Source organism: Phaenicophaeus curvirostris, chromosome 1, assembly GCF_032191515.1.
Source record: "Phaenicophaeus curvirostris isolate KB17595 chromosome 1, BPBGC_Pcur_1.0, whole genome shotgun sequence".
Taxonomy (NCBI): domain Eukaryota; kingdom Metazoa; phylum Chordata; class Aves; order Cuculiformes; family Cuculidae; genus Phaenicophaeus; species Phaenicophaeus curvirostris.
Window position 1 is genome coordinate 41,727,683 of NC_091392.1, and position 25,113 is coordinate 41,752,795.

The window sequence follows — 25,113 nt, forward strand, 5'->3', positions numbered from 1 at the left end:
TTCTTTCTCTCCCCGTCTCTTTGTGTTTGTGTCACAGACCTGCCGCAGACACTCACTTGACAAATTTCCCCTTGCAGCCAGCATCTCATCTTAAAACATCTTGCAAGTTCTCTTCAGTCTTACTTTACTGGTTGGTTTGATGACGCTGGATGGGACATGCTTGGGTTTATCGTTACCAGCATACATGTTCTTAAAAAGAAGCTGCCCATGAACTAAACTTTAAACAGGAATAACTCCTGCTATCGGTTATTTGGATACAAAATGTGGGTTCACCTGCACCAGGTACAGCCTTTCTAACATGCAAGAACACACCGAAAGGAATTCAGTCTGTGTGCAAGCATCAGCTGGTGTAATGCCTTGGAGGCAAAAGGGAACAAACAGAGCATTGCAAAATACAGATGTGACACGCATAATTGGGAAGGGAAAAGCATCTCCAAGGTAAAATTGGTTGTAAAAGCTAACGGGCTGGTGTTGGGAGCCAGGAGCAGGCGTTGTCACAGCGCGGGTAGAAGGAGGAGGCTACTGTGAGTGCGAGTCCGCTGTTGAGTGCCCTGCTGCCTCCTGTCTCCCACCATCCCCCCGCTATGGATATGGAGACTGAGTGGAGACCTCATTGCTCTCTATAACTACCTGAAAGGAGGTTGTGGAGAGGAGGGAGCTGGCCTCTTCTCCCAAGTGACAGGGGACAGGACAAGAGGGAATGGCCTCAAGCTCCACCACGGGAGGTTCAGGCTGGACATCAGGAAAAAAACTTTTACAGAAAGGGTCATTGGGCACTGGCAGAGGCTGCCCAAGGAGATGATTGAGTCACCTTCCCTGGAGGTGTTTAAGGGATGGGTGGACAAGGTGCTAAGGGCCATGGTTTAGTGACTGATAGGAATGGTTGGACTCGATGATCTGGTGGGTTTCTTCCAACCTGGCGATTCTGTGATTCTGTGATTCTGTGATTCTGTGATCTCCGTGCCAGCAGCTGGAGGTGACCCTGCAGCAGGAGGGCCTGGGGGGACGAGGTGGCAGGTGTCACCATAGAATGTCCTGAGTTGTAAAGGACCCACAAGGATCATTGAGTCCAACTCCTATCCCTGCACAGGACAAGACCAATATTCACACCCTGTGTCTGAGGGTGTCGTCCAAATGCCTTTTGAATATTATCCGGCTTGGTGCTACAATTGCTTCCCTGGGGAGGTGTTCCAGTGCTTCGCCATCCTCAGGGGGAAGAGCCTTTTCCCAATATCCAGCCTAAACTTCCCCTGGTGCATCTTCCTGCCATTCCCTCGGGTCCCGTCAGAGAGAAGTGCTCAGCACCTGCTCCTCCTCCTCCTCCCCTTGTGAGGAAGCTGTAGGCCACAGCAAGATCTCCCCTCAATCTCCTCCAGGCCGAACAGACCAAGTGCCTTTAACCACTTCCCATATGGCTTCCACTCTGGAGCCTCCACCAGCTTTGTGTCCCTCCTCTTGATGCTCCCCAGGAGCTCCACATCCTTTTTTATCCACAAAGGCCAGGCCATCTGCTCCTCCTCCCTGCAGTGACCCCGCATTGCGGCTGCCCCGACCAATCATCTGCATCAGCGCTTGTCACCGACCAATCCTGCACTTGGGGCACAACAACCCTGTGCAGCTACAGACTAGGGGAAGGGTGGCTGGAAAGCTGCCTGGAGGAGAAGGACCTGGGGGTGTTGGTTGACAGCAACTGAACACGTAGGGAGGCTCTGTGAGTGGTTCTAATGCCTAGCAGAGGATAATGTCCAACCATCACCTCCTTAATTGAATCAGGAATTACTACCTCCCTTCTGAGAAGGGCAAGGAGAATTTGTTCTTTCGCCAGTCAGAACAGGTTCCAGCAGGTAACTGGGCGCTGGAGCTGCCCCATGTGCCCCATGGAATCTTTGCAGTATGCCCAAACTTCTTTTTACCCTTGCCTAGATACTGGGGCTTCCTTCTCCATGTGCGGAGTGTAAAAATTCCTTGGGGATGTGTACAGATGCTTACTTTAGGGGCCTTTGGGTGAGGTGTTTTTAAAGACAGGACCGATACAGTCAGAAAGGGCCAGGGGAGATGGTGGGATAAAGCAGTGATAAGGAATTTGGCAGTAGAGAAAACAGGAACAGTGGTATCTGGCTCCCGAGAGCAGATGAACTGGAGCAACCACCTCTCAAATGGCTTTGAGGAAGGAGGGGAAAACTTGGATACTGATTGACTCAAGATTGATTGATTGACTTTTCCCTCTGTACTCGGCACTGGTGAGACCGCTCCTCGAGTCCTGTGTTCAGTTCTGGGCCCCTCACCACAAGAAGGATGTTGAGGCTCTGGAGCGAGTCCAGAGAAGAGCAACAAAGCTGGTGAAGGGGCTGGAGAACAGGCCTTATGAGGAGCGGCTGAGAGAGCTGGGGTTGTTTAATCTGGAGAAGAGGAGGCTGAGGGGAGACCTCATTGCTCTCTACAACTACCAGAAAGGAGGTTGTAGAGAGGAGGGATCTGGCCTCTTCTCCCAAGTGACAGGGGACAGGACAAGAGGGAATGGCCTCGAGCTCTGCCAGGGGAGGTTTAGGCTGGACATTAGGAAAAAAATCTTCACAGAAAGTGTCATTGGGCACTGGCAGAGGCTGCCCATGGAGGTGGTTGATTCACCTTCCCTGGAGGTGTTTAAGGCACGGGTGGACAAGGTGCTAAGGGGCATGGTTTAGTGTTTGGTAGGAATGGTTGGACTCGATGATCCGGTGGGTCTCTTCCTACCTGGTTATTCTATGATTCTATGATTCTAAGAACCTGTCGTCTCCTTTCAGCTACAGCTGCTGGGGTGGCTCAGATTGCAGGTTCCCTTTCCTCTGGGAAGCTACGGTGGAGAGTCACAGAGTGAACATCAAAAGCGGCGCCCAATAATAAGGTAGCAAATGTGGCCATTTGAACTATGCGCCCTGCTAATGTGTGCAACGTTAAAAGAAACTTTTAACAGCTACATGAATACTGAAGGGAGAAGGAAAGTGGACAGTGAGGTAAGAAGCCAGAGTCCAGAAACAGTGAAAAAGACACTGGGCAATGCTGGCTTAAAAAAAATTAAAAAATCATTTGACTTTAACCTTTCAAGTTATTTGAGAAAACTGCTGGTCTGACGTGAATGAAGTATGCCTGCCCTAGCAGCAGAGACCTGTTAAATCCATCATTCAAGGATTTAATTGCAATAGCAAACACTTCTATGAAAAGTTGAAATTTATACACAGTTAGGAAAATCAACGTACTACAGAAGGAAGTACTGAACTACCTAGGAATTCATGGAATTGTAGAATCATGGAGTGGTTTAGGGCTGGATGGGGCCTTAAAGATCATACAGTTCCAAGCCCCCTGCCATGGGCAGGGACACCTCCCACCAGACCAGGCTGCCCAAAGCCCATCCAACCTGGCCTTGAACACCTCCAGGGATGGGGCAGCCACAGCCTGCCTGGGCAACCTGTGCCAGTGCCTAACTGCCCTCAGCGTAAAGAATTTTTCCTAATGTCTGAACAAAATATTCCCCCTTCCAATGTAAAGCCATTCCCCCTCGTCCTGTCACAGCATCCCCTTGTAAAATGTCCCTCCCTAGCTGTGGAAAAACCCAACATAAACACCCTTCTGGGCAGGGTATGAACAGCAAGTGACAAAATAGGCTTTGAAGACAAAGAGTATAATATAATTAAAACTGGATTAGTAAATGATCATCATCCATCCTGTGCCCTGAACGAAGGGAGGGTTCTTCAGAAAGGAAAAATAGCATGCGATCGTAATTAAAGGTGACCTTATGGAATACATTATAGACACAAAAGCTCAATTAAAATTGTGCCGACAACTCTTGCATTACATTACTTCTGGGCACAGTATTAATAAGCTTTTTCTTAAAGCTGCCTGTTTGTATTGCAGGTTCTCCACTCAAAGAATAGGAACATCTGCTTGTAACTTCCATAACTTCACTTAGCTCGTCTCTTACTTGGCTGTGCACAAAGGCGTGAGCCCAGCACAGCGAGGCTGCAGCGAGCTAAAATGAGTATGTATGGATTCAGAGGCGTTTTTTTCTCCTCTGGCTTGAAAATCACTCAAAATATTACTTTATTGAAAAGAAATGTAAATGAACGTCTTTCACTCTTCAGAAGGATAATTACTCTTTCCTCTTTGTCACTCTCAGTAAGAGATTTGTTGACTGTTGTTTCTTTGCTTGATTTGAAAACTGCTCATTTGAAATTACCAAAGCTCTAATGCTTGCTCCAGTCCCTTGCAGGAATGGCAGCCCGTGCTACCAGCCAAAAGTGAAGAAACTGCCTAGTTTACAGCCTGAAGGGGGTAGAGGAAAAGATAATTTACCCAGACATCTTTTGGAGAGGTGTATCTTTTCCCTTAGGCTGGTGCATTTCTCAGGTTACAGCTTTGTCACCTCGTATCAAGTCTGAGCTCAAGGAACAAAAGCAGCATGAGATCTACTCTTCTGAAGGCCTTCCAAGGCAATGTTCATTGAAAGTAAACCTGCTTCCCGAATTCCCATCAACCATCCTTCTTACCACCCAGAGGTGAGTGATGGGAGTCTGACAGCCTTCGGCTCCAGCCAAGATAAGCAAAAAGAAAAGAACTCAGGTGGATATTTTTCAGCTGAAGTTCATAAATGTGGAATTCAAAATTATTTGAGAAAAGCAGGGTACATCCTTTCACCTGTGGAGTGATCAGGAAATGCCCACTGACATTTCCCATCTCTTCCTTTCTCATCTGACTCCATGAGTCATGAAAATCCATGAATCATGAAAATCAGTGTGAAAGGAACCCTTTGATCACCTTTAGCATTCAGCCATCTCCTGCTCAAGCCAGTGCTCTGAGTACAGGACTGTTGCAGCTCTCCTAAGAACTCACACTAGAACTGGTTGAAAGACAAAAAGCAAACTCAAAGGCCAACAAAATCCCAGACTGCTCTGCAAACATACTTCAGCTCTTGTTGGTTCTCCCAAGCTGTACTTGCTAAAAGTGCTCTCTGTCCCATTAACCAGGTCATCAATAAACATGCCAAACTTTATCAGCCCCAGAACGGATACCCAAGGGACATCACCAGCCACCTGCTGGACTCTGTGCTGGACTCTGATCCCCACTCTTTGAACGCCGTAACCTGAACAGTCATCAGCCACTTTATCATCTACTTTGCCAGTCTCCATCTTGTTGATTTAGCTACAAGGATATTGTGGGAAATGGTGTTAAAGGTTTTGATAATATTGAGGCAATAAATGACATGCATGGCTCTCATGCTTTGATAAGGCTTCCCATAAAAAACAACTAGCTCTCCTGGGCCCCTTTGCTCTCCCGGGCAGCTCCCTTTAGGATCCTGCTAAGCAAGAACAAGGTGAAATCTGCTCTCCTGAAGGCAAGGGAGGTCATACTATTTATCATGGTGACTTCTTACATGATTTGATATTCTATGGCCTCATGGTTGCTGCAGGCAATCTCACCCCTGAACATGATGTCCTGGACCAATTCATCCTTTTTGGTTAACAACAAACACAGCAGAGCATCTCCCCTCATTGCTTCATTGATTGCCTGTATTAATAAATTGTCTTCAGCACGCTCCAGAAACCACATGGGTTATGCCTGACCATATAGCCATACCAGTTAAAGTACAGCCGTGAGTCAGTCCTAACGCGTGTGACCGTGTGAGGTGGTTTTATTGACTTTCTGTCCTTGATCTGTAGGGAGTGCCTACAAAAACATCACCTGTATTGCTTTGCCCTCTTCTCTTTGCCCACAAGCACCCAACTGGCTCATCACCTGCCCCATGGCAAAGCTCTGGTCATTCCTCTGTGCAAAGCACCATCACTCCTTGCCCTTTGCAAGTCCTGAAGAGACTATGTTCATTGGCTGCTGCTCGTCAGACATGTGAACCTTCCCACCATGTCTCTGTGATCCAAAAGAAATCATAATTCCGCAGTTGAGCTGGAATTAACTGTCATATGGGTGAGCTTTATCGATCTCCAAGTGCAGTGAGGCCAGGAGCATGTAGCTGTGCTGGTTTAGGAAATATTGTGTCTCCATAACCACCTTCGCATTTCTGCTGCCCCGAAGGCTGGAAACTCAAGGCTCCTTGCAATGCATGTGCTTTCTCCCTTGTAGATCAGCTGTATTCTACCAAAATCACGGTGTCATCAGGCTAACTGATATCTGGAGTTGGATAAAAGACTTTTATTCCCAGAACCATAAATGACTTTTAGAGTCTCAGGTCACCATTTTAGGCTAATTTCTGTAACAAGTGCTTTTTTTAAAGGAAAGCTTGACCTGACTATCTGTGATCTACCTATGATCTGTCTGTGATCTATCTGACTTCTATTGATCTGTGTTCTATCTGGAATTCTGTAAAGCCTTTGACACAGTCTCCCACAACATCCTTCTCTCTGAATTGGAGAGATATGAATTTGATGGGTGGACGGTTTGGTGGATAAGAAATTGGTTGGATGGTTGTATTCAGAGACTTGTGGTCAGCAGCTTGATGTCCTGATGGAGATCCGTGACAAGTGGTGTCCCTCAGGGGTGTCCCATACTGGGATCAGTGCTGTTTAATATTTTCATCAATGACAGCAAGATCAAGTGCACAGTCAGCAAGTTTGCAGATGACACCAAGCTGAGTGGTGCAGTTGTCACACCAGAAGGATGAGATGTCATCCAGAGGGACCTGGACAGGCTGGAGAAATGGGGCTGTGAGAACCTCATGAGGTTCAACAAGGCCAAGGGCAAGGTCCTACACCTGGGCCAGGGCAATCCATGGTTTCAATACAGGCTGGGGGATGATGTGATTGAGAGCAGCCCTGCAGAGAACGACTTGGGGTGCTGGTTGATGAGAAGCTCAACATGAGCCAGAAATGTATGTTCGCAGCCCAGAAAGCCAACCGTATCCTGGGCTGCATCAAAAGAAGAGTGGCCAGCAGGGAGAGGGAGGGGATTCTGCCCACCTATTCCTCTCTTGTGAGACCTCATCTGGAGTATTGTGTCCAGTTCTGGAATCCTCAACATAAGAAGGACATGGAGCTGTTGGAATGGGTCCAGAGGAGGGCTACAAGGATGCTCAGAGGGCTGGATCATCTCCCATACGGTGACAGGCTGAGATAGTTGGGCTTGTTCAGCTCGGAGAAGAGAAGGCTCCAAGGAGACCTTATAGCGAACTTCCAGTACCAGAAAGGGGCTACAAGAAAGCTGGAAAGGGACTTTTTACAAAGGCTTGTAGTGATAGAACTAGGGGCGATGGGTATAAACTGGAGAGGGGCAGGTTTAGACTAGACATAAGGAGGAATTTCTTCACTATGAGGGTGGTGAGGCACTGGCACAGGTTGCCCAGGGAAGCTGTGGCTGCCCCATCCCTGGGGGTGTTCAGGGCCAGGTTGGATGGGGCCTGGGGCAGCCTGGTCTGGTGGGAGATGTCCCTGCCCAGGGCAGGGGGTGGAACTGTATGGTCTGAAAGGTCCCTTCCAATTCAAATTATTCTATGATTCTAGGACTTGCACTTTCTCAGGCTGGGATGGAACAAATACTGAGTCCTGCAAACAGAAACCCTGACATTCTTGTTTCGGAGCTGCTCCTCCTTTGACTTGTCTGTGCAAACAAGAAGGCGATACAGATACAAACAAACTCAAAATTGCCCCACGGCAACTCAGCAAGACTGGATTGCTTGTTGTGAGCTGTGATCCCACCTCGGCTGTGGGAGAGGGCACCCAAACATCTGGACCTCACAGAGGGCATCACCCCAGAAGCTGTCACCAGGGATAATGCAGCCTCTGAGCTTTGGCTTTGGAGGAGGAGAAAGAGTAGGCATGACTCTCATCACCACTCCCCCAAGGCTGGGCTGAGCAGAGGAGGAGCTTCGAGTTTGAGCCAAGTCCCACATTCCCAGGCCAGTTCTTGCTGGGAGAGAGGACTAGGGAGGCAGAAGAGAGTGTGGGAAAGAGGAGAAAGCAAGGAAAAGAGGGGGCAGCTGCCTGGAGAAAAGAGTGAAAGAGCAAAGGGAAAGGAGAGGGAGAGGAGAAGGCGAAAGGAAGCAGAAACAGTGTCGGATCAACAAAGGAAGACCAAGGAGTAGAAATGTCATTGCTTCTGTGGCTGGGGTCCCAGCTGTCACCCAGCTGGAGCAACATCTCTGTCCTGGGAGTTTTCCTTACGGTCTTTACTTTACTTCTTGACGCCATGAAGCGCAGGAGGCAGTGGAGCCGTTACCCCCCCGGCCCAGTGTCGCTGCCGTTCATTGGGACCATGCTGTACGTTGACTTCCAAAACCCCCTCCTCTCCTTTAACCAGGTGAGTGCCGACCCCCGCGATGAAGAGCCCTGCAAGTGACCCTGAGCCCAGGAGGGGTGGGGATGCCCTGGCACAACCTGCCCTTGCACAAAGCTCAAGGGTGATGCCCTCTCCAAAGTCCAGGACAAAAGAGGTCACTGCCCTAAGGACACTGACCTGGCCCATAAAGATAAATTAATAATCACACACCAACTCTCGCCAGCCCCCATCTCCTGATCCCTGTGGGACATCCCGTTATGCCCCCAATGACGGGTGATGCTCGCTCTGCTACAGGCTTGGCCACCAACTTGAAATTTGGACAGGTTTGGGAGAAGGTAACAGGGAGATGCACAGACAAGGGAAGAAAAACAGGGACCTGTGGGCTGGGATGTGGCTGTGGGAATGTCAGACTTCTCTGCCGGTTACTCACATGCCCCTACAGGCACTTGACAGTCGCAGTAAAAGAGAACAGCTTGTTCAAAATATCCCCAGTCCTATTCAAAGCCAGGGCACAGTTTTTCTTAAAGCAAAAGCACGGCACAGTTTGCAGACTCTGAAGTCCTTTTCTCTAGGACGACACCATTCAGCTGCCTGTCCAGAATCTGCCAAATGGAGACAGTAAATATAGCATTTGTATTATTTGCTTGCATTTCACCCAAACGATTGCCATTTTCAAACCACATCACGTCCCGGTCACACTAACCACAATTTTGACCAGTAATAGCTTTTAATGATGTCTTTCTGGTGCCGGTCAAGTGCTAATTCCCTTTCCAACCCCACAGCAAATACAGCCTTAAGTACTTCAATTCCTTGCATCGCTACAGCACAGAAACAAAGACACAGCTTTTTAACAAACAAAAATAAGAAGACGGAAAGCAAAAAAAAAAGATGATATATCACCTTATCATCTATATTTCTTTCTAGCAGAGGCAGACTCAAAACTCAAAACTCACCTAATCTTTCAGATAAAAAAAAATAAATAAATACAAGTCTTGGGAAATAATTTGTTGTTGAGCATGCAGCATTTGAAAAACCTCCAAAAAGGTCCTTGACCTTATGTTCTCAGACAAAATCCAAACGACTTACACAATGGTCATAGCAACGGTTTGGCCAGGGTAGGCGCATTCTAAGTCTTTCCACTCTCAGAGAATGGATCCCTGCTTCAGCTGCTGTTTGGCACCACTCCGAGCACACAGCAAAGACAAATGTGAAGGTCTCCTGATAAAAGCACCTCAAAAATCACTGAATAGTAAAGGCCCTAAGGAAGGCTACGGTGATATTTTTGTCCTTACATTCAGCTCATTTCCAGGGATGTACTTTTTTATCTTGACAGCTTCGTGAGAAGTTTGGAAATGTCTTCAGCCTCCAGAACTGCTGGAGCAACCTGGTAGTGCTGAATGGCTATAAAACAGTGAAGGAAGCCCTGGTCCACAAATCAGAGGACTTTGCTGACCGGCCGTACTTTCCAATGTATGAATATTTGGGCTATGGAGCCAAGTCTGAAGGCAAGTCCCTTGGAAACAGATAATCCCCACTGGCACTAGCAACCTGGAGGACTGGGTAGATGGAAGATTTTCTCAGTATGGAGCCACCTTCTTGAGAATGTCTTGTCAATCTGCTCACATGTCTGTCACCCTTTGGTGGTGACCGAATCAGATTTGATGAAAAGGGGGCTCCCCTTAGTGGTTGTAGTAGAGCTCCAGGTGCTAGCACATACCTTTTCAGCAGTGTTGGGACACTACCAGTGGTATAATTTTCCTGCCAGTGTTGGAGCTGGAAGCTCCCAACACCCAGTGATTAGTGCTTTTGCTCATACACTATGTGGCTGTCACTGCCATCCCGTAGACCTGCACCTCCAAGCTCACATTTGCTTTTCTCTAGCAATCTTTGCTTGATGCATGGGTCAGTGCTCCTGTCATTTCTTCCTTATCCATAATTCCAGGGATTGTCATTGCAAGATATGGGAGCGCCTGGAAGGAGCTAAGGAAATTCACGTTGTCTACCTTGAGGAGCTTTGGGATGGGAAAGAAATCCTTGGAGGACCGAGTGGCGGAGGAAGCGGGATTTCTGTGCTCTGCAGTGAATGCTGAAGAAGGTTTGTCACATCTAGAAAGATGGGGTAATCATAGAAAAAGACAATACAGTGATGCAGAAAGAGAAGTAATGCTACAGCCACTCTCAGCTGCTTGCAGTGCTCTCTTCCTCAGTAAATGCAGTGTTGCTAGTCTATATGTGATAGTGACCCTGCTCTACCTTGAAGCCCCTTCTACTTTGCCTGGTGGTCCTACTGTAACACCAATCCATTTGAAGCAGGAGACAAATAGGAAATAAAGAGACTTGAAGAGGTGGAATACAATTATTCCCAGAGCTGAGTAACTATTAGCTTTATGAATTTTAGTGCAATGTACTGATCACATCCAGTAAAAGAGCAGCTCGGAGTTTGCACAGCAGATCATGTGTCATCCCAGACACAAAGCAAAGTGGTATCTGTCCATCCAGTCACAGAACAACTCTGCAACTCAGCTTTGCTTCAGAGTTTTCTCCTTTAAACAAATACCAACCAAACAGTAGTAGGAGATGAGATCTTCAGGTCCTAGTGTAATGCATTTGTACATTGAGTGGTTTGGGGGCTTTTTCTCTGGAAGGCTTCAAGGATGCCGTTGTGTATTCTTGTTGCTGACAGCTGAGGTTCAATACCTTGGTGTTGCTCAGCTTCTTTGGTCCCCACTTCCATTTTTAGGTCGCCCTTTTGATATACATTGTGCTGTAAATAATGCAGTCTGCAACGTGATCTGCACCACCGTCTATGGAGAGCGTTTTAGCTATGGGGATGAGACATTCAAGAAGCTGTTAAAACTGTTTCAAGACTCCATGAAAGAAGAATCTGGATTCCTGCCTCAGGTAAATCAAGAGTGTAATATGTTCTGTAAGAAGCTGCCTTCTGTTGCTTGAGAGCATTGTGTTTTCATTATTTTTGGTTTTGCATCATGTAATATCTTCTCTCTCTCTCTCTCTGGTTCTGACATCCCAGCTCCTTAATGTGGTGCCCATTCTGTCACGCATCCCAGGACTGCCACAGAAAGTCCTTCAAGGGCAAAAGGGGTTAATGGACTTCATAGATGTGCTCATAAAAAAGCACATGGAGACCTGGGACCCTGCTCACATCCGTGATTTCACTGATGCGTTTTTAAAGGAAATGGAGAAGGTAGGGTGACGCCAGCAGAACATCAGTGTTCAAGGGCTATTTCTCTGCCTGTTTAAGCTTTTTCACAGAAACTGACCTTCATCATAAAGCTGTATAAAACCTCTTACTAATTTCCTACTTTTTCATACCACATTGTATCTTGAGATGCTAAACTGCAGCAACATTCTGCCTTTTTGGTATCATTGCAAAGTCCGTAGCCTGCCTTTAAACCAAGTTCTGACTTGGAAAGACGGCATCTGCTCTGGGATGTGTGTCCTTGAGTTGCTGTCTAAGAACTAGTTCCGGACAGATCAGTTGAAGGCCCAAATCTGAACTTCACTGAAATTAAAAGGAGTCTTTTCTTTGACTCAGTCAGACATGAAGTCAGCATAAAAATCAAAGGTACCATGTCAGCCTCATAGCTCCCATGCCAGAGATCTTTTATTGGAATAACAGTTGAGTCTTAAATGCCTTATTAATTGCTATCCTTATTACAACAGCATCAAAATATACAGAATAACTTAACAGAAGCTAGTCCCTAGGAAAGGGAAGTATAAAGAGGATTAGAACAGACAAGCAGATGAACTCGTGCAGAGAGCTTGTCATATCTCATGTGCTAACAAATTTGAGCTCAATTAGCATTTGGATAAGAGACCAGTTTTGCTGAAACTGGTGTTGCAGACCTAATAGGCAGCAATGATACCCTGATTTTTTTTTGTTTGCTTGTTTTTTGTAAGAAAACAGCAGGGCGGGAGCAGTGAGAATCTGTAGCGCACAGCTATAGATAACCCCCTCAAAATACGGTTAATTCTGCATTTGCCACATCAATGCAGTCTCCTCTCTACTGCATGGAGCTTATGATCCCATCAAACCTGAGTAACTGTGGTCCTCCTCCTCTAGGGGAGGATGTTTTGGCAAGTGGAAGGGGCTGCTGTCTGATTGAGTTGAGAGCACAAGGTATTCGCTTCTGTCCTGAAGGCAGGTGTAGTGTTCATCTTGCAGGTCATGAGAGGTGGCTGATGACCTTCAAATATGGGAGGTAACAGGGTTACCAAAGTACGTCAGCCATGAACAGACCATTGCCTGTGTTGTCCTCTGCTCTCCAGTGAACTTGGTCAGCAAAAACATACCTAGTGCTTCTCAGTACTTCTCTGCAACAACAGTCTTCTTGCTTAGCAAGTACCCCAGCTCAAATCTCCCCCTTGTTTTCTCTCCTCAGGGTAAGGAGGCTGAAGAGAATGGTTTCAACTACAACAACCTTCGTCTGGTGACTGCAGACTTGTTTGTAGCTGGTTCTGAGACCACCTCCACCACTCTCCGATGGGCACTTCTGTACATGCTTCTCCACCCAGAAATACAGAGTAAGTGAGAGGACAGGCAGAGGTGTGTTGTGTTCCCTTCAACCCTCATTTTCTTCAAGGAGAATCTTCTCTCCTTGGTTTGGGGATTCTGCAAAGAGGAACAGCTTTGATGATTGTTGGTCTAGCAGAACTCCCAGATGTAGCTGTTGTGACAGGGCTCGGTGTCAGGAGGGAAGCCCTGAGGAAATGAGTGGAGTGGGAAGGGCAAGTTTGCTCTCTCCTTCATTTTGAAGGCTGCTTGGAGAATTCCAGTGGCCAGAGTACCCACCTTCCTATATTTGGAGTAAATCCTAATCTGGTTTAATTCTCTAATACTACATGCCCAGGTACCCTTTCCAGCTGCTTAGAGGAGGGGTAAGGTAGCATATGAAGTGACAAGACTTTTCTTAAAGACACTGGGCACAAAGAATAGTTAAACAGATGGCTGTGAGCAACTGAAAACAAATGCATCTCCTTCTAGTTGCTGTTCCTTTCTCTGCTTGTCCTGCTCTCACCCAGTGTCTACCATGCACCAGCTTTTGTATGGCTTGTAGCAACTCCTGCTTACCTAGGTGTGCACTAATTCCTTAGTTGTGCTGCTTCCAGGTAAGGTCCATGCAGAGATTGACAAGGTGATTGGCAGAGAGAGATCACCCACCATGGAGGACCAAGTGAGCATGCCCTACACGAATGCTGTGATCCACGAGGTGCAACGCTGCGGGGATGTCGCTCCTATTGGACTACCTCACATGACATACCGGGACACTGAGGTGCAAGGCTTCTTCATTCCAAAGGTGACAATGGCCAGATGGGCAATGCAGCTTCCTCTCCCTGAGCAGACACCAGGCCTGGGGTGTGAGTGACCCCACACAACTCTGCAGCTGGAGCCCCAGACCACAGTCACTGGCGAGCATTTCAGTAGAATATTTTAAAATGCTAAGACCAGGCGAATGATTACGTTTGTGCTCCAGGTTTGTGCTGGTTATACAGGAACCCAACTGCAGCTGCAGCTCAGTGCAAATGTTTGCTTTCCTCTCAATGAGCTATGTCATCCACTGCCCTACCTGTGCCGAAAGGAGAAAGAAACGGAGCCTAACGGGCTCCCTGGAGGCACAGGAGAGCACACAACACCAGCTGACTGACTCTCCTAGGTAGAGCTCTAATCTCTGAAGCTATTCAAATGCCCCTGGCATTCAATCCAAGGCTACTGTGACAGGCTGCTCCCCTGGCAGCACTGGTAGCAATGCAAACGCAAGCAATGCATGCAAAGCAATGCAAGGGGTTTTTTTTTAGCCTTGTGATAGCTCTTTCAGTTTAGAACATTGACATGTGAAACAGAAAACCTTTGCAGTTCCCCATGGCCTCTGCAAAAGTTGGGCTTTGAAGTCTGTCAGTCAGCTTTTTCTCTCCAGCTATAAAACAAGTAGAGGAGGATCTGAGAAGCAGAGGCTGTTTCCACTGTGTAACCATGAAATGGCATTTGGATGCAATGGCCTTTGTAAGGATACAAACTGCAGAAGTTCAGATGCTTCAGAACATGGGGCAGGCCCCACATGTCATTGGAAAAGAGCCCTGCTTTTCCTCTGTTTTAAATAATATACAGAAGAGGAAATTGATGCCTTATTCTGAAGCACGAAACAATGCTTGCTATGAGACAGGAGATATGGACGGAAGAGGGACAAGCACTGATCCGTTGTGCCAAGACAATGCTGCTGTTCTCACATAACTTGTTTCTTCTTGTTGAGGAGTGCAGGGGACAGGAGTCATCACAAACTTGTCTTCTGTGCTGAAGGATGAGGCATTCTGGGAGAAGCCAAATGAGTTTTACCCTGAGCACTTCCTGGATGCGAACGGGCAGTTTGTGAAACCAGAGGCCTTCCTGCCTTTCTCAGCAGGTAAATCTGAGCAGAGGATCCAACTGCAAGCCAGAGGCACAGCAGGAGGGGTGATCCGCTCCTCCCGCAGCGATTCCAACTTGCTTTAGTGTCCTTTTTTCACAGGCACATTCTTCTCATCTCTTGCAGGTCGCCGTGTCTGCCTGGGAGAACAGCTGGCCAGGATGGAGCTCTTCATTTTCTTTACCACTCTCATGCAGAAATTCACCTTTTTGCTCCCTGAGGACCAGCCCCGGCCACGGAAGGATAGTTGCTTTTCCTTCTTAAACTCCCCATACCCATACCAGCTGCGAGCTGTCCCGAGATAAGTGCACACCACTCTCCTTTCTCCCAGAGGCCACCGCCAACGCAAACTCTGTCAGGCATGTTGCAGGTCTAGACAGGATCCTGCCAGGTTCAACTCAAGACCTCTCAAGTCGGTGCAGGTGTCTCCAGTAAGGATTTGGCCCAACAGACAGTTTAGCTTAATTCCAGTCCTAGACCTTGAATCAGACAGACCTAGCAGGTTACAAATGATGCTCAAGTTTGCAAGACCTAATTAGGCAGCTCTGCTGTACTTTGGGCTCTCATCAGTCACAGAGCAGTCCACTGAGCACACGGCTACTGAATGAATTATTAGCCATGAATTAGTTGACAGAAATACAAAACTGTCCTGGATAAAAGACAGCCCTGGAGTCTTGTCTATTCTAGGAGCAAAAAAAAAAAACTTGGAAAAACCTGTAAGTACTCCTGGCCCGCTCCCTTCCCTGTTAGCCCTTCTGCATGCCCAGTCACTCTGCCTCCGCTGCAGCGCCGTCCCACAGCAGCGTGTGCCTCTGCCTGGTGCTCGGGGCAGTCCAGCTCTGGCTTGGTTCCTGCAAAAACAATCCATGGCACATCAGCTGACTTGGCTTGAGCTCTTGGTGGGCAGGGAGAGAGCTGCAGCTCCAACAACAGGGGAACATTTCAGGGCAGCGCTCCTGAAAAATTAAACACACATCCCCTTCTTCCCTTCCTATTTATTGCATACTCCTATTGCACACACATTGCATTACTTTGAATTATAGCCACAAAGAACGTAAATTTTAATCCAGAGAAATGCCTGACAACCCTTATGTTACTCTGTGCCTCAAGCAGGAGTAAATATCAAGGAGTACACCAAGAATCTGTACATTGTTTCAGTCACAGAGCAGGTCATTTGTGAAATCCAGAAATTATGGTGAATATTTTTAAGAGGAATCCAGAAAACATTTTGTTTCAGCTTTACATCAAGTCAACTCTTGGGCAGGTTTGGAACTCACAAAGGGATGGCATTCGCTGTTTGGAACTGCAAAAATGCAGGTGATATGGAGAATCTTCTTTCTCTCCCCGTCTCTTTGTGTTTGTCTCACGGACCTGCCGCAGACACTCACTTGACAAATTTCCCCTTGGAGCCAGCATCTCATCTTAAAACATCTTGCAAGTTCTTTTCAGTCTTACTTTACTGGTTGGTTTGATGATGCTGGATGGGACATGCTTGGGTTTATCGTTACCAGCATACATGTTCTTAAAAAGAAGCTGCCGGTGAACTAAACTTTAAACAGGAATAACTCCTGCTATCGGTTATTTGGATACAAAATGTGGGTTCACCTGCACCAGGTACAGCCTTTCTAACATGCAAGAACACACCGAAAGGAATTCAGTCTGTGTGCAAGCATCAGCTGGTGTAGTGCCTTGGAGGCAAAAGGGAACAAACAGAGCATTGCAAAATACAGATGTGACACGCATAATTGGGAAGCGAAAAGCATCTCCAAGGTAAAATTGGTTGTAAAAGCTAATGGGCTGGTGTTGGGAGCCAGGAGCAGGCGTTGTCACAGCGCGGGTAGAAGGAGGAGGCTACTGTGAGTGCGAGTCCGCTGTCGAGTGTCCTGCAGCCTCCTGTCTCCCACCATCTCCGTGCCAGCAGCTGGAGGTGACCCTGCAGCAGGAGGGCCTGGGGGGACGAGGTGGCGGGACCCACAAGGATCATTGAGTCCAACTCCTGTCCCTGCACAGGACAAGACCAACATTCACACCCTGTGTCTGAGGGTGTCGTCCAAATGCCTTTTGAATATTATCCGGCTTGGTGCTACAATTGCTTCCCTGGGGAGGTGTTCCAGTGCTTCGCCATCCTCAGGGGGAAGAGCCTTTTCCCAATATCCAGCCTAAACTTCCCCTGGTGCATCTTCCTGCCATTCCCTCGGGTCCCGTCAGAGAGAAGTGCTCAGCACCTGCTCCTCCTCCTCCTCCCCTTGTGAGGAAGCTGTAGGCCACAGCAAGATCTCCCCCCAATCTCCTCCAGGCCGAACAGACCAAGTGCCTTTAACCACTTCCCATATGGCTTCCACTCTGGAGCCTCCACCAGCTTTGTGTCCCTCCTCTTGATGCTCCCCAGGAGCTCCACATCCTTTTTTATCCACAGAGGCCAGGCCACCTGCTCCTCCTCCCTGCAGTGACCCCGCATTGCGGCCACCCCGACCAATCATCTGCATCAGCGTTTGTCACCGACCAATCCTGCACTTGGGGCACAACAACCCTGTGCAGCTACAGACTAGGGGAAGGGTGGCTGGAAAGCTGCCTGGAGGAGAAAGACCTGGGGGTGTTGGTTGACAGCGACTGAACATGAGCCAGCAGTGTGCCCAGGTGGCCAAGAAGGCCAATGGCATCTTGGCTTGTATCAGAAACAGCGTGACCAGCAGGTCCAGGGAGGTTATTCTCCCTCTGTACTCGGCACTGGTGAGACTGCTCCTCAAATCCTGTGTTCAGTTCTGGGCCCCTCACCACAGGAAGGATGTTGAGGCTCTGGAGGGAGTCCAGAGAAGAGCAACAAAGCTGGTGAGGGGGCTGGAGAACAGGTCTTACCAGGAACAGCTGAGAGAGCTGGGGTTGTTTAGCCTGGAGGAGAGGAGGCTGAGCGGAGACCTCATTGCTCTCTACAACTGCCTGAAAGGAGGTTGTGGAGAGGAGGGAGCTGGCTTGTTCTCCCAAGTGACAGGAGAGAGGATGACAGGGAATGGCCTCAAGCTCTGCCAGGGGAGATTCAGACTGGATATCAGGAAAAAAATTTTCACGGAAAGGGTCCTTGGGCCCTGGCACAGGTGGTTGAGTCCCCTTCCCTAGAGATGTTTAAAGGACGGGTGGATGAGGTGCTGAGGGACACGGTTTAGTGATTGATAGGAATGGTTGGACTCGATGATGCACTGAGCCCTTTCCAACCTAGCGATTCTATGATTCTACGACCAGGCTCAGCGGCGCTTGCCCTGGCCAATGAGGTGCAGGCCATGGGCCCCACCACCCGCCGCTCCAGCCAATCAGGTTCGAGTCCCCCCGCCCCTCGCGGGTCCAAAGGGCAAAGGCAGCCGCGGGGGCATCGGCGCTTACCCGGACCAATCAGGTGCAGCGACACTCGCCCGCGGCCAATCAGCTGCATCGTTGCTTATCGGCCCTATCAGACGCAGGGGCGGGACTCGGCTCGGCCCCGGCCCCCAACCCCCGCCCCCAGCGGCCCCGGGAAGATGGCGGTGGCCGGCCGGGGCGCGCTGTCCGCCGGCGTCAAGCCGATCTTCAGCCGGGACCTGGGCGAGGCGAGGCGGCGGGTGCGGGAGCTGTACCGGGCCTGGTACCGAGAGGTGCCCAACACCGGTGAGCGGCGGCGGGAGGGACGAAGGGAGGACGGGGAGCGGGGCCCGGGCCGCTCAAGGTCGTCCTCGCAGGGCTCCGGACGCTCCGACCCACGGCCTGAGGCCCCGAGGCACCGAAAAGATGTGGACGGGCCGGAGAAAGGCCACCGAGGTGATCCCAGGGCTGGGAGACCTGATACACGAAGTGAGGCTGAGGGAACAGGGTTTGTCCAGCCTCGAGAGGAGAAGGCTGAGAGGAGACCTCTTCACCGTCTTCACACATAACGGGTGTCTAACAAGAAGATGGATACTCCCTTTACACAAGAAATCACGTGGAAAATACAAGGGGCAATGGGTATAAGTTGACCTGATGGGATTCCGATTGGATGCAGAAGACAACTTTTCACCATGAGAACAGGTAAACATTGGAACGATCTCCCCAGGAAAGCGGTGGATTCCTTTATCCTGGATGCTGTTAAGGCTCAGCTGGCAGGGTGCTGGGGCATCTCATTTAAACTAGAGAGCACCTAAAAGGTTGGACCAGGTGATCCTTGAGGTCCCACCCAAGCTGGCATTCTGTGACTCTTCTTGTAACGTCTGCCAGCTTCATGAATGCAGTTAATTAAAAGCAAATCACAGAATTACAGAGTCCCACTAAGGGATGGAGTTACGCTGTTTGGAACTTTACAGCTGCAGGTTTCAGTGCTACCTTTTCATTTCTGCCTGCAATATTCCTGACATTGTTTTTCAGCATGTTAGGATTGACTCATAAAGCGATAGAATGGTTTGAGTTGGAAGGGACCTAAAAGATCATCCAGTTCCACACCCCCCACCATGGGCAGGGACATCTCCCACCAGATCAGGCTGCCCAAGGCCCCATCCAGCCTGGCCTTGAACACCTCCAGGGATGGAAGATCACTATAAGGTCTCCCGGGAGCCTTGTCTTCTCCAGGCTGACATTTTGATTAGTAGTAACTACCTTTGAGCCCCATAGCATACAGACTATAGCATAAAAAAAGACTCTACACGCATTAAAGGATTTTCACCAGACAGCAGGGAACTCTAGGCTTGCTTTATTTACAGCTCAGAGTTGGGCCTTCAGCTCAGTGAACAGCAAAGGCTCACCCAAAATCATCACATATTATACAGTAGGTATTATACAATAGGCATTTTCAGAATTATACAATAGGTATTTTCTTTGAAAAGTTCTTGGTGTTTTTCCATGGGTTCCTAGTTATTTATACTTCATTAACTCGAAGGCCTGTGAAAGTTCACCTTGATAATTCATCTCCACTCTCTCGTTTCAGTTCTCTTTCAGAAGCGATGCTTCAACAGGTCACATTCCTCCTCCGGTCATAGAATCATAGAATCATAGAATAACCAGATTGAAAGAGACCCACCGGATCATCGAGTCCAACCATTCCTATCAATCACTAACCCATGTCCCTCAGCACCTCGTCCACCTGTCCCTTAAACACCTCCAGGGAAGGTGACTCAATCACCTCCCTGGGCAGCCTCTGCCAGTGCCCAATGACACTTTCTGTGAAAAATTTTTTCCTACTGTCCAGCCTAAATCTCCCTTGGCAGAGCTTGAGGCCATTCCCTCTTGTCCTGTCCCCTGTCACTTGGGAGAAGAGGCCATCACTCTCCTCTCTACACCCTCCCTTCAGGTAGTTGTAGAGAGCAATGAGGTCTCCTCTCAGCCTCCTCTTCTCCAGGCTAAACAACCCCAGCTCTCTCAGCCGTTCCTCGTAAGGCCTGTTCTCCAGCCCCTTCACCTGCTTCGTTGTTTAGTTCATGGATGGCTTCTTTTTAAGAATGCTTATGCGTGTGCTGGTAACTGTAAACCCAAGTGTGTCCAATTCAGTGTCATCAAACCAACCAGCAAAGTAGACTGAAAAGAACTTGCAAGATATTCTAAGATGAGGTGCTGGCTACAAGGAGAAATTCATCAAATGAGCGTCTGCGGCAGGTCTGTGAGACAAACACAAAGAGGAGGGGAGAGAAAGGAGACTCTCCATATCACTTTCAATATTTCAGATTGTTTTGTAGATGAAAAGCATAAACGTGCGATTGCTGCTGAAGTAAAAATCATAACAAGGTATTAATAAGTATTTGCATAATTCACTTGCACAGCTTTCATAGCTTCCAAAATCACTATTAGAAAACCAGATGTGAATGTGTGCACCCACACTCAGTTTCAGAGATGTTATTTTTAGTAGTGATGATGTGCAGAAGCTTGTCTATGCTATGTGGCTAAAAGCTAGTTACTACTAATCTAAACATCAGCACATCTTAATAAGTTGCAAATGTCAGGAATATTGCAGGCAGAAAGAGAACGTTGGCACTGAAACCTGCAGTTGTGCAGTTCCAAACAGCAAACTCCATTCCTTTGTGGGATTCTAATTCTGTGATTTGCTTTTAATTATTAGTGAAGTTGGCAGACGTTACAAGAACAATCATAGGATGCCAGGTTGGGAGAGACCTCAGGGGTCCAACCTTTTAGGTGTTCTTAAGTTTAATGAGATCGGCCAGCACCCTGCCCAGCTGAGCATCCAGTGTAGAGGGATCCACCGCTTTCCTGGGGTGATTGTCCCAATGTTTAACTGGTTTCATGTGAAACATTGTCTACTGGAATCTCCTCAGGAGCAACTTATACTCATTGCCCCTTGTCTTTTCCATGTGATTCCTTGTAAAAAGGGAATCTCCATCTTCTTGTTAGACACCCATTATGTATTGGCATATGGTAATGAGGTCTCCTCTCAGCCTTCTCCTCTCGAGGCTGGACAAACCCAGTTCTCTCAGCCTTACTTCGTATGTCAGGTTTCCCAGTCCTCGAATCATCTTGGTGGCCTTTCTCTGGCCCCTCTCCGACCCATCCACATCTTTTCTCTATAGTGGGAACTCAAGCTGACCAAGGCCCTCCTGGTGTGGCCTGACAAGCGCTGAGTGGGAACAAACAACTGTGTAGTGTTTTGTGATGTTGAGCTGCACGTTGTCAGTGGAAAAAATTAAAAGCAATGTAGCTGACCTCTGTGCGTGTTGTGTTTTTCCTAGTACACCTGTACCAGCTGGACATCACGGTGAAACAGGGGCGTAACAAGGTGCGGGAGATGTTCATGAAGAATGCCCACGTTACAGATCCACGGGTGATAGACTTGCTGGTTATTAAGGTACAAATGAGTCATTCCTGTTTTGTTGAAGCTGCAGAGAATGTGAGAGTGGATAATTGGTGGGGAGTGTGATGGAGGAGAGGGACACTTTTATCTCAGCTTGCGCTATGGAAGAGCTCTCTCTTGCAATCCAGATAAACCAATCTGTGTTGACAAGGGGTCGAGCTGCTTCAGCACGCAGAGGAATGGGTTCTTAATGCACCTAAGTCACAGTTGCTCAAATACAACTTTCTGTCACTCTGTATTAGCTCTTCCAGTTTGCAGATGTTTAGAAGAGGAAGGGTATGGCAAGAAAAACGGTGGTTTAAATACCACTATATTTGTTTCTAGAAAGCAGTGGCAATCGGAGAAGGGGGGAAAAGATGCTACTGGTAGTTTACCATTACAAGTGACCTTGCTACTCCTTTCACTTCCTGAATAATGTGGGTTTCTCCACTGACTCTGAAACATACGTTAGAGTGGCAGTGCTTGGTGGGAGGCTGGGTTTGGGTGGCAAAAGGTGCCGAGTCTGTAACACATCTGGTTATGTCTCAGGCCTGTGAGACCTGTCTGTTTCAAAGCAACATACCAAGAGTAGGGCCAGGCTTCAAAACGAGTCTGAGCAACAGTAACTGGCCTCTGCAGTTGTAATGCCTTAGGAAGCTTCCAACTAAGGACTGCTCTGCTCACCTGTTGTATTTCTTGAATTGCAAAACAGTTAGTCTGTCTTTACATGATGGAAAAAAACCTGGAAACAGAATCTGAGTCGATACAGTAGGTGACAGTTGCAGGCAGCCTTGTTTTGCCCCGTGCTGCCATCCTCTGAAACCACTACAATAATTCACAGACTGGAATCATGAAGAAGTTATGTTTAATACCTCTGTGGTAGCGATACCGGTGCAAAATACTTAGCAACAGTTTTCCTTATTTCTACAGCTAACTTGCTGCCATTCACAAACTTAAATAGAGTGGCATGACATGGAATGTTACGTAGAGTTTTATGGGGGTGCCGATCATGAGAGAAACAAGCCGGGTTCTAAGGAGGTGGCAGGATCCCTTGCCTGTTCCATAGGGCTAGGAAGCCGTAGGGACAAGTGACTTGTTAATACAGGACAAGAAGCAATAAAGTCATAAGACAGAAACAGTATATAGATTTGTCACAATATAGGTGATACAAACAGTCTTTAGGAGTGCAGAATTGTTGATGTCGCTGTTTTCAGGGTGTTTATAAATGTATTCAAGTAGTAACTTTCATAGTGCTGTATAGTTTGACTCAGGCTCTAACCTAAAACTAGTCTAAAATTCTTTTGTCTGTGCACAGGGAAAAATGGAACTTCAGGAAACCATTAACGTATGGAAGCAGAGGACTCATGTCATGAGGTATTTCCACGAGACTGAAACCCCACGACCTACAGACTTTCTGTCCAAGTTCTATGCAGGCCATGATCCCTGAAAGATTCACTTTCTGTCTTCCTGCCTTGTATTACAAATAAAAGTTCTATATAGTAGGAAAAACAGTCTGTACAGAAAGATTGTATAGCAAATCAGGAGCTTAATGACTAACTCTGAATCCAGACTGTGTGCAAGTCATTATCTGCTGTATGACGAGCTGTAATTCCTAGTTCTACCAGTGAGTATTTGCCATGGATGGAGTTTGTCCCATCACTTGCCCTGAATAACCTGACTGTGGGATTTCTGCTTAGCATGCAGCCTCAGGCAGAGCTGTTGGCTCTGTGGAAAAGAATGGGCTTTCAGAAAAGCCACTGTGCTCACAGAAATATTCTTTTGCTTGAGGCCCAACTGTATTCGTGCAGTGTTTTACAGTTTCATGCCATGACTTTGTTGACCTTGTGCTTTTCCCTGGGACACTAGTATGTTTACTTCCTCACAGAAATTGGCCTAAGATCCCCGAGGCAAATAGAGCCCTCTGTGCAATAAAAAGATCAATAGAGTCCATTTCCCTGCTGAAAAATGAAATTACCTGGAAAAACAGGGGCTTGTACTGTTGCCTAGAATAGGGAGGCTCTGTGAGAGGTTCTAATGCCTAGCAGAGGATAATGTCCAACCATCACCTCCATAATTGAATCAGGAATTACTACCTCCTTTCTGAGAAGGGCAAGGAGAATTTGTTCTTTCGCCAGTCAGAACAGGTTCCAGCAGGTAACTGGGCGCTGGAGCTGCCCCATGTGCCCCATGGAATCTTTGCAGTATGCCCAAACTTCTTTTTACCCTTGCCTAGATACTGGGGCTTCCTTCTCCATGTGAGGAGTGTAAAAATTCCTTGGGGATGTGTACAGATGCTTACTTTAGGGGCCTTTGGGTGAGGTGTTTTTAAAGACAGGACCGATAGTCAGAAAGGGCCAGGGGAGATGGTGGGATAAAGCAGCGATAAGGAATTTGGCAGTAGAGAAAACAGGAACAGTGGTATCTGGCTCCCGAGAGCAGATGAACTGGAGCAACCACCTCTCAAATGGCTTTGAGGAAGGAGGGGAAAACTTGGATACTGATTGGCTCAAGAACCTGTCGTCTCCTTCAGCTACAGCTGCTGGGGTGGCTCAGATTGCAGGCTCCCTTTTCTCTGGGTAGCTACGGTGGAGAGTCACAGAGTGAACATCAAAAGCGGCGCCCAATAATAAGGGAGCAAATGTGGCCATTTGAACTATGCGCCCTGCTAATGTGTGCAACGTTAAAAGAAACTTTTTAACAGCTACATGAATACTGAAGGGAGAAGGAAAGTGGACAGTGAGGTAAGAAGCCAGGGTCCAGAAACAGTGAAAAAGACACTGGGCAATGCTGGCTTAAAAAAAATTAAAAAATCATTTGACTTTAACCTTTCAAGTTATTTGAGAAAACTGCTGGTCTGACGTGAATGAAGTATGCCTGCCCTAGCAGCAGAGACCTGTTAAATCCATCATTCAAGGATTTAATTGCAATAGCAAACACTTCTATGAAAAGAAAAGTTGAAGTTTGTACACAGTTAAGAAAATCAACGTACTACAGAAGTAAGTACTGAACTACCTAGGAATTCATAGAACTGTAGAATCATGGAGTGGTTTAGGGCTGGATAGGGCCTTAAAGATCATCCAGTTCCAAGCCCCCTGCCATGGGCAGGGACACCTCCCACCAGACCAGGCTGCCCAAAGCCCATCCAACCTGGCCTTGGACACCTCCAGGGATGGGGCAGCCACAGCTTCCCTGGGCAACCTGTGCCAGTGCCTCACCACCCTCAGTGTGAAAAGTTTTTCCTAATGTCTGATCTAAATCTTCCCCCTTCCAATTTAAAGCCATTCCTCCTCATCCTGTCACTCCATGCCCTTGTAAAAAGTCCCTCCCCAGCTTTCCTGTAGCCCCTTCAGGTACTGGAAGGCTGCTATGACGTCTCCCTGAAGCCTTCTCCAGGCTAACCACCCCAACTCTCTCAGCCTATCCTCGTAGCAGAGGTGCTCTGACCATCTTCACGACCCTCCTTTGGACCCGTTCCTACAGTTCCATGTCCTTCTTATTTTGGAGATTCCAGAACTGGACACAATACTCCAGGTGGGGTCTCACAAGAGCAGAGAATTCCTAGATACTTGGAGCCAGAGCCTTCAGGTAGCTTCACTGCTCATAGATTAAATGGTATAAAACACACTAGCTGAGTTAGGTTGCCACTTGTGATCTTAACCG

The 25,113-nt window shown here is 47.8% G+C and overlaps 2 protein-coding genes across 2 annotated transcripts; both read left to right on the plus strand.

Annotated features, from left to right (window-relative positions):
* The first annotated feature begins 7,867 nt into the window (after nucleotides 1-7,867).
* Nucleotides 7,868-15,803, plus strand: LOC138719265 (cytochrome P450 2D17-like). The gene is made up of 9 exons (XM_069854366.1): nucleotides 7,868-8,280; nucleotides 9,593-9,764; nucleotides 10,202-10,354; nucleotides 11,000-11,160; nucleotides 11,291-11,464; nucleotides 12,663-12,804; nucleotides 13,390-13,577; nucleotides 14,537-14,678; nucleotides 14,808-15,803. The coding sequence occupies exons 1-9, from the start codon at nucleotides 8,068-8,070 to the stop codon at nucleotides 14,984-14,986; spliced, it is 1,524 nt and encodes a 507-aa protein (XP_069710467.1). The 5' UTR covers nucleotides 7,868-8,067; the 3' UTR covers nucleotides 14,987-15,803.
* A 2,361-nt stretch (nucleotides 15,804-18,164) lies between these two features.
* Nucleotides 18,165-22,962, plus strand: NDUFA6 (NADH:ubiquinone oxidoreductase subunit A6). The gene is made up of 3 exons (XM_069855131.1): nucleotides 18,165-18,317; nucleotides 21,353-21,468; nucleotides 22,769-22,962. The coding sequence occupies exons 1-3, from the start codon at nucleotides 18,191-18,193 to the stop codon at nucleotides 22,898-22,900; spliced, it is 375 nt and encodes a 124-aa protein (XP_069711232.1). The 5' UTR covers nucleotides 18,165-18,190; the 3' UTR covers nucleotides 22,901-22,962.
* Nucleotides 22,963-25,113: the final 2,151 nt, after the last annotated feature.

Bases quoted from the DNA above. Each gene is read 5' to 3' on its own strand.
- LOC138719265 (XM_069854366.1), top strand. From the start codon at position 8,068: ATGTCATTGCTTCTGTGGCTGGGGTCCCAGCTGTCACCCAGCTGGAGC. The intron at 8,281-9,592 runs GTGAGTGCCGAC...TTATCTTGACAG, and splicing joins CCCTCCTCTCCTTTAACCAG to CTTCGTGAGAAGTTTGGAAA. The intron at 11,161-11,290 runs GTAAATCAAGAG...CTGACATCCCAG, and splicing joins AATCTGGATTCCTGCCTCAG to CTCCTTAATGTGGTGCCCAT.
- NDUFA6 (XM_069855131.1), top strand. From the start codon at position 18,191: ATGGCGGTGGCCGGCCGGGGCGCGCTGTCCGCCGGCGTCAAGCCGATC. The intron at 18,318-21,352 runs GTGAGCGGCGGC...TGTTTTTCCTAG, and splicing joins CCGAGAGGTGCCCAACACCG to TACACCTGTACCAGCTGGAC. The intron at 21,469-22,768 runs GTACAAATGAGT...GTCTGTGCACAG, and splicing joins TAGACTTGCTGGTTATTAAG to GGAAAAATGGAACTTCAGGA.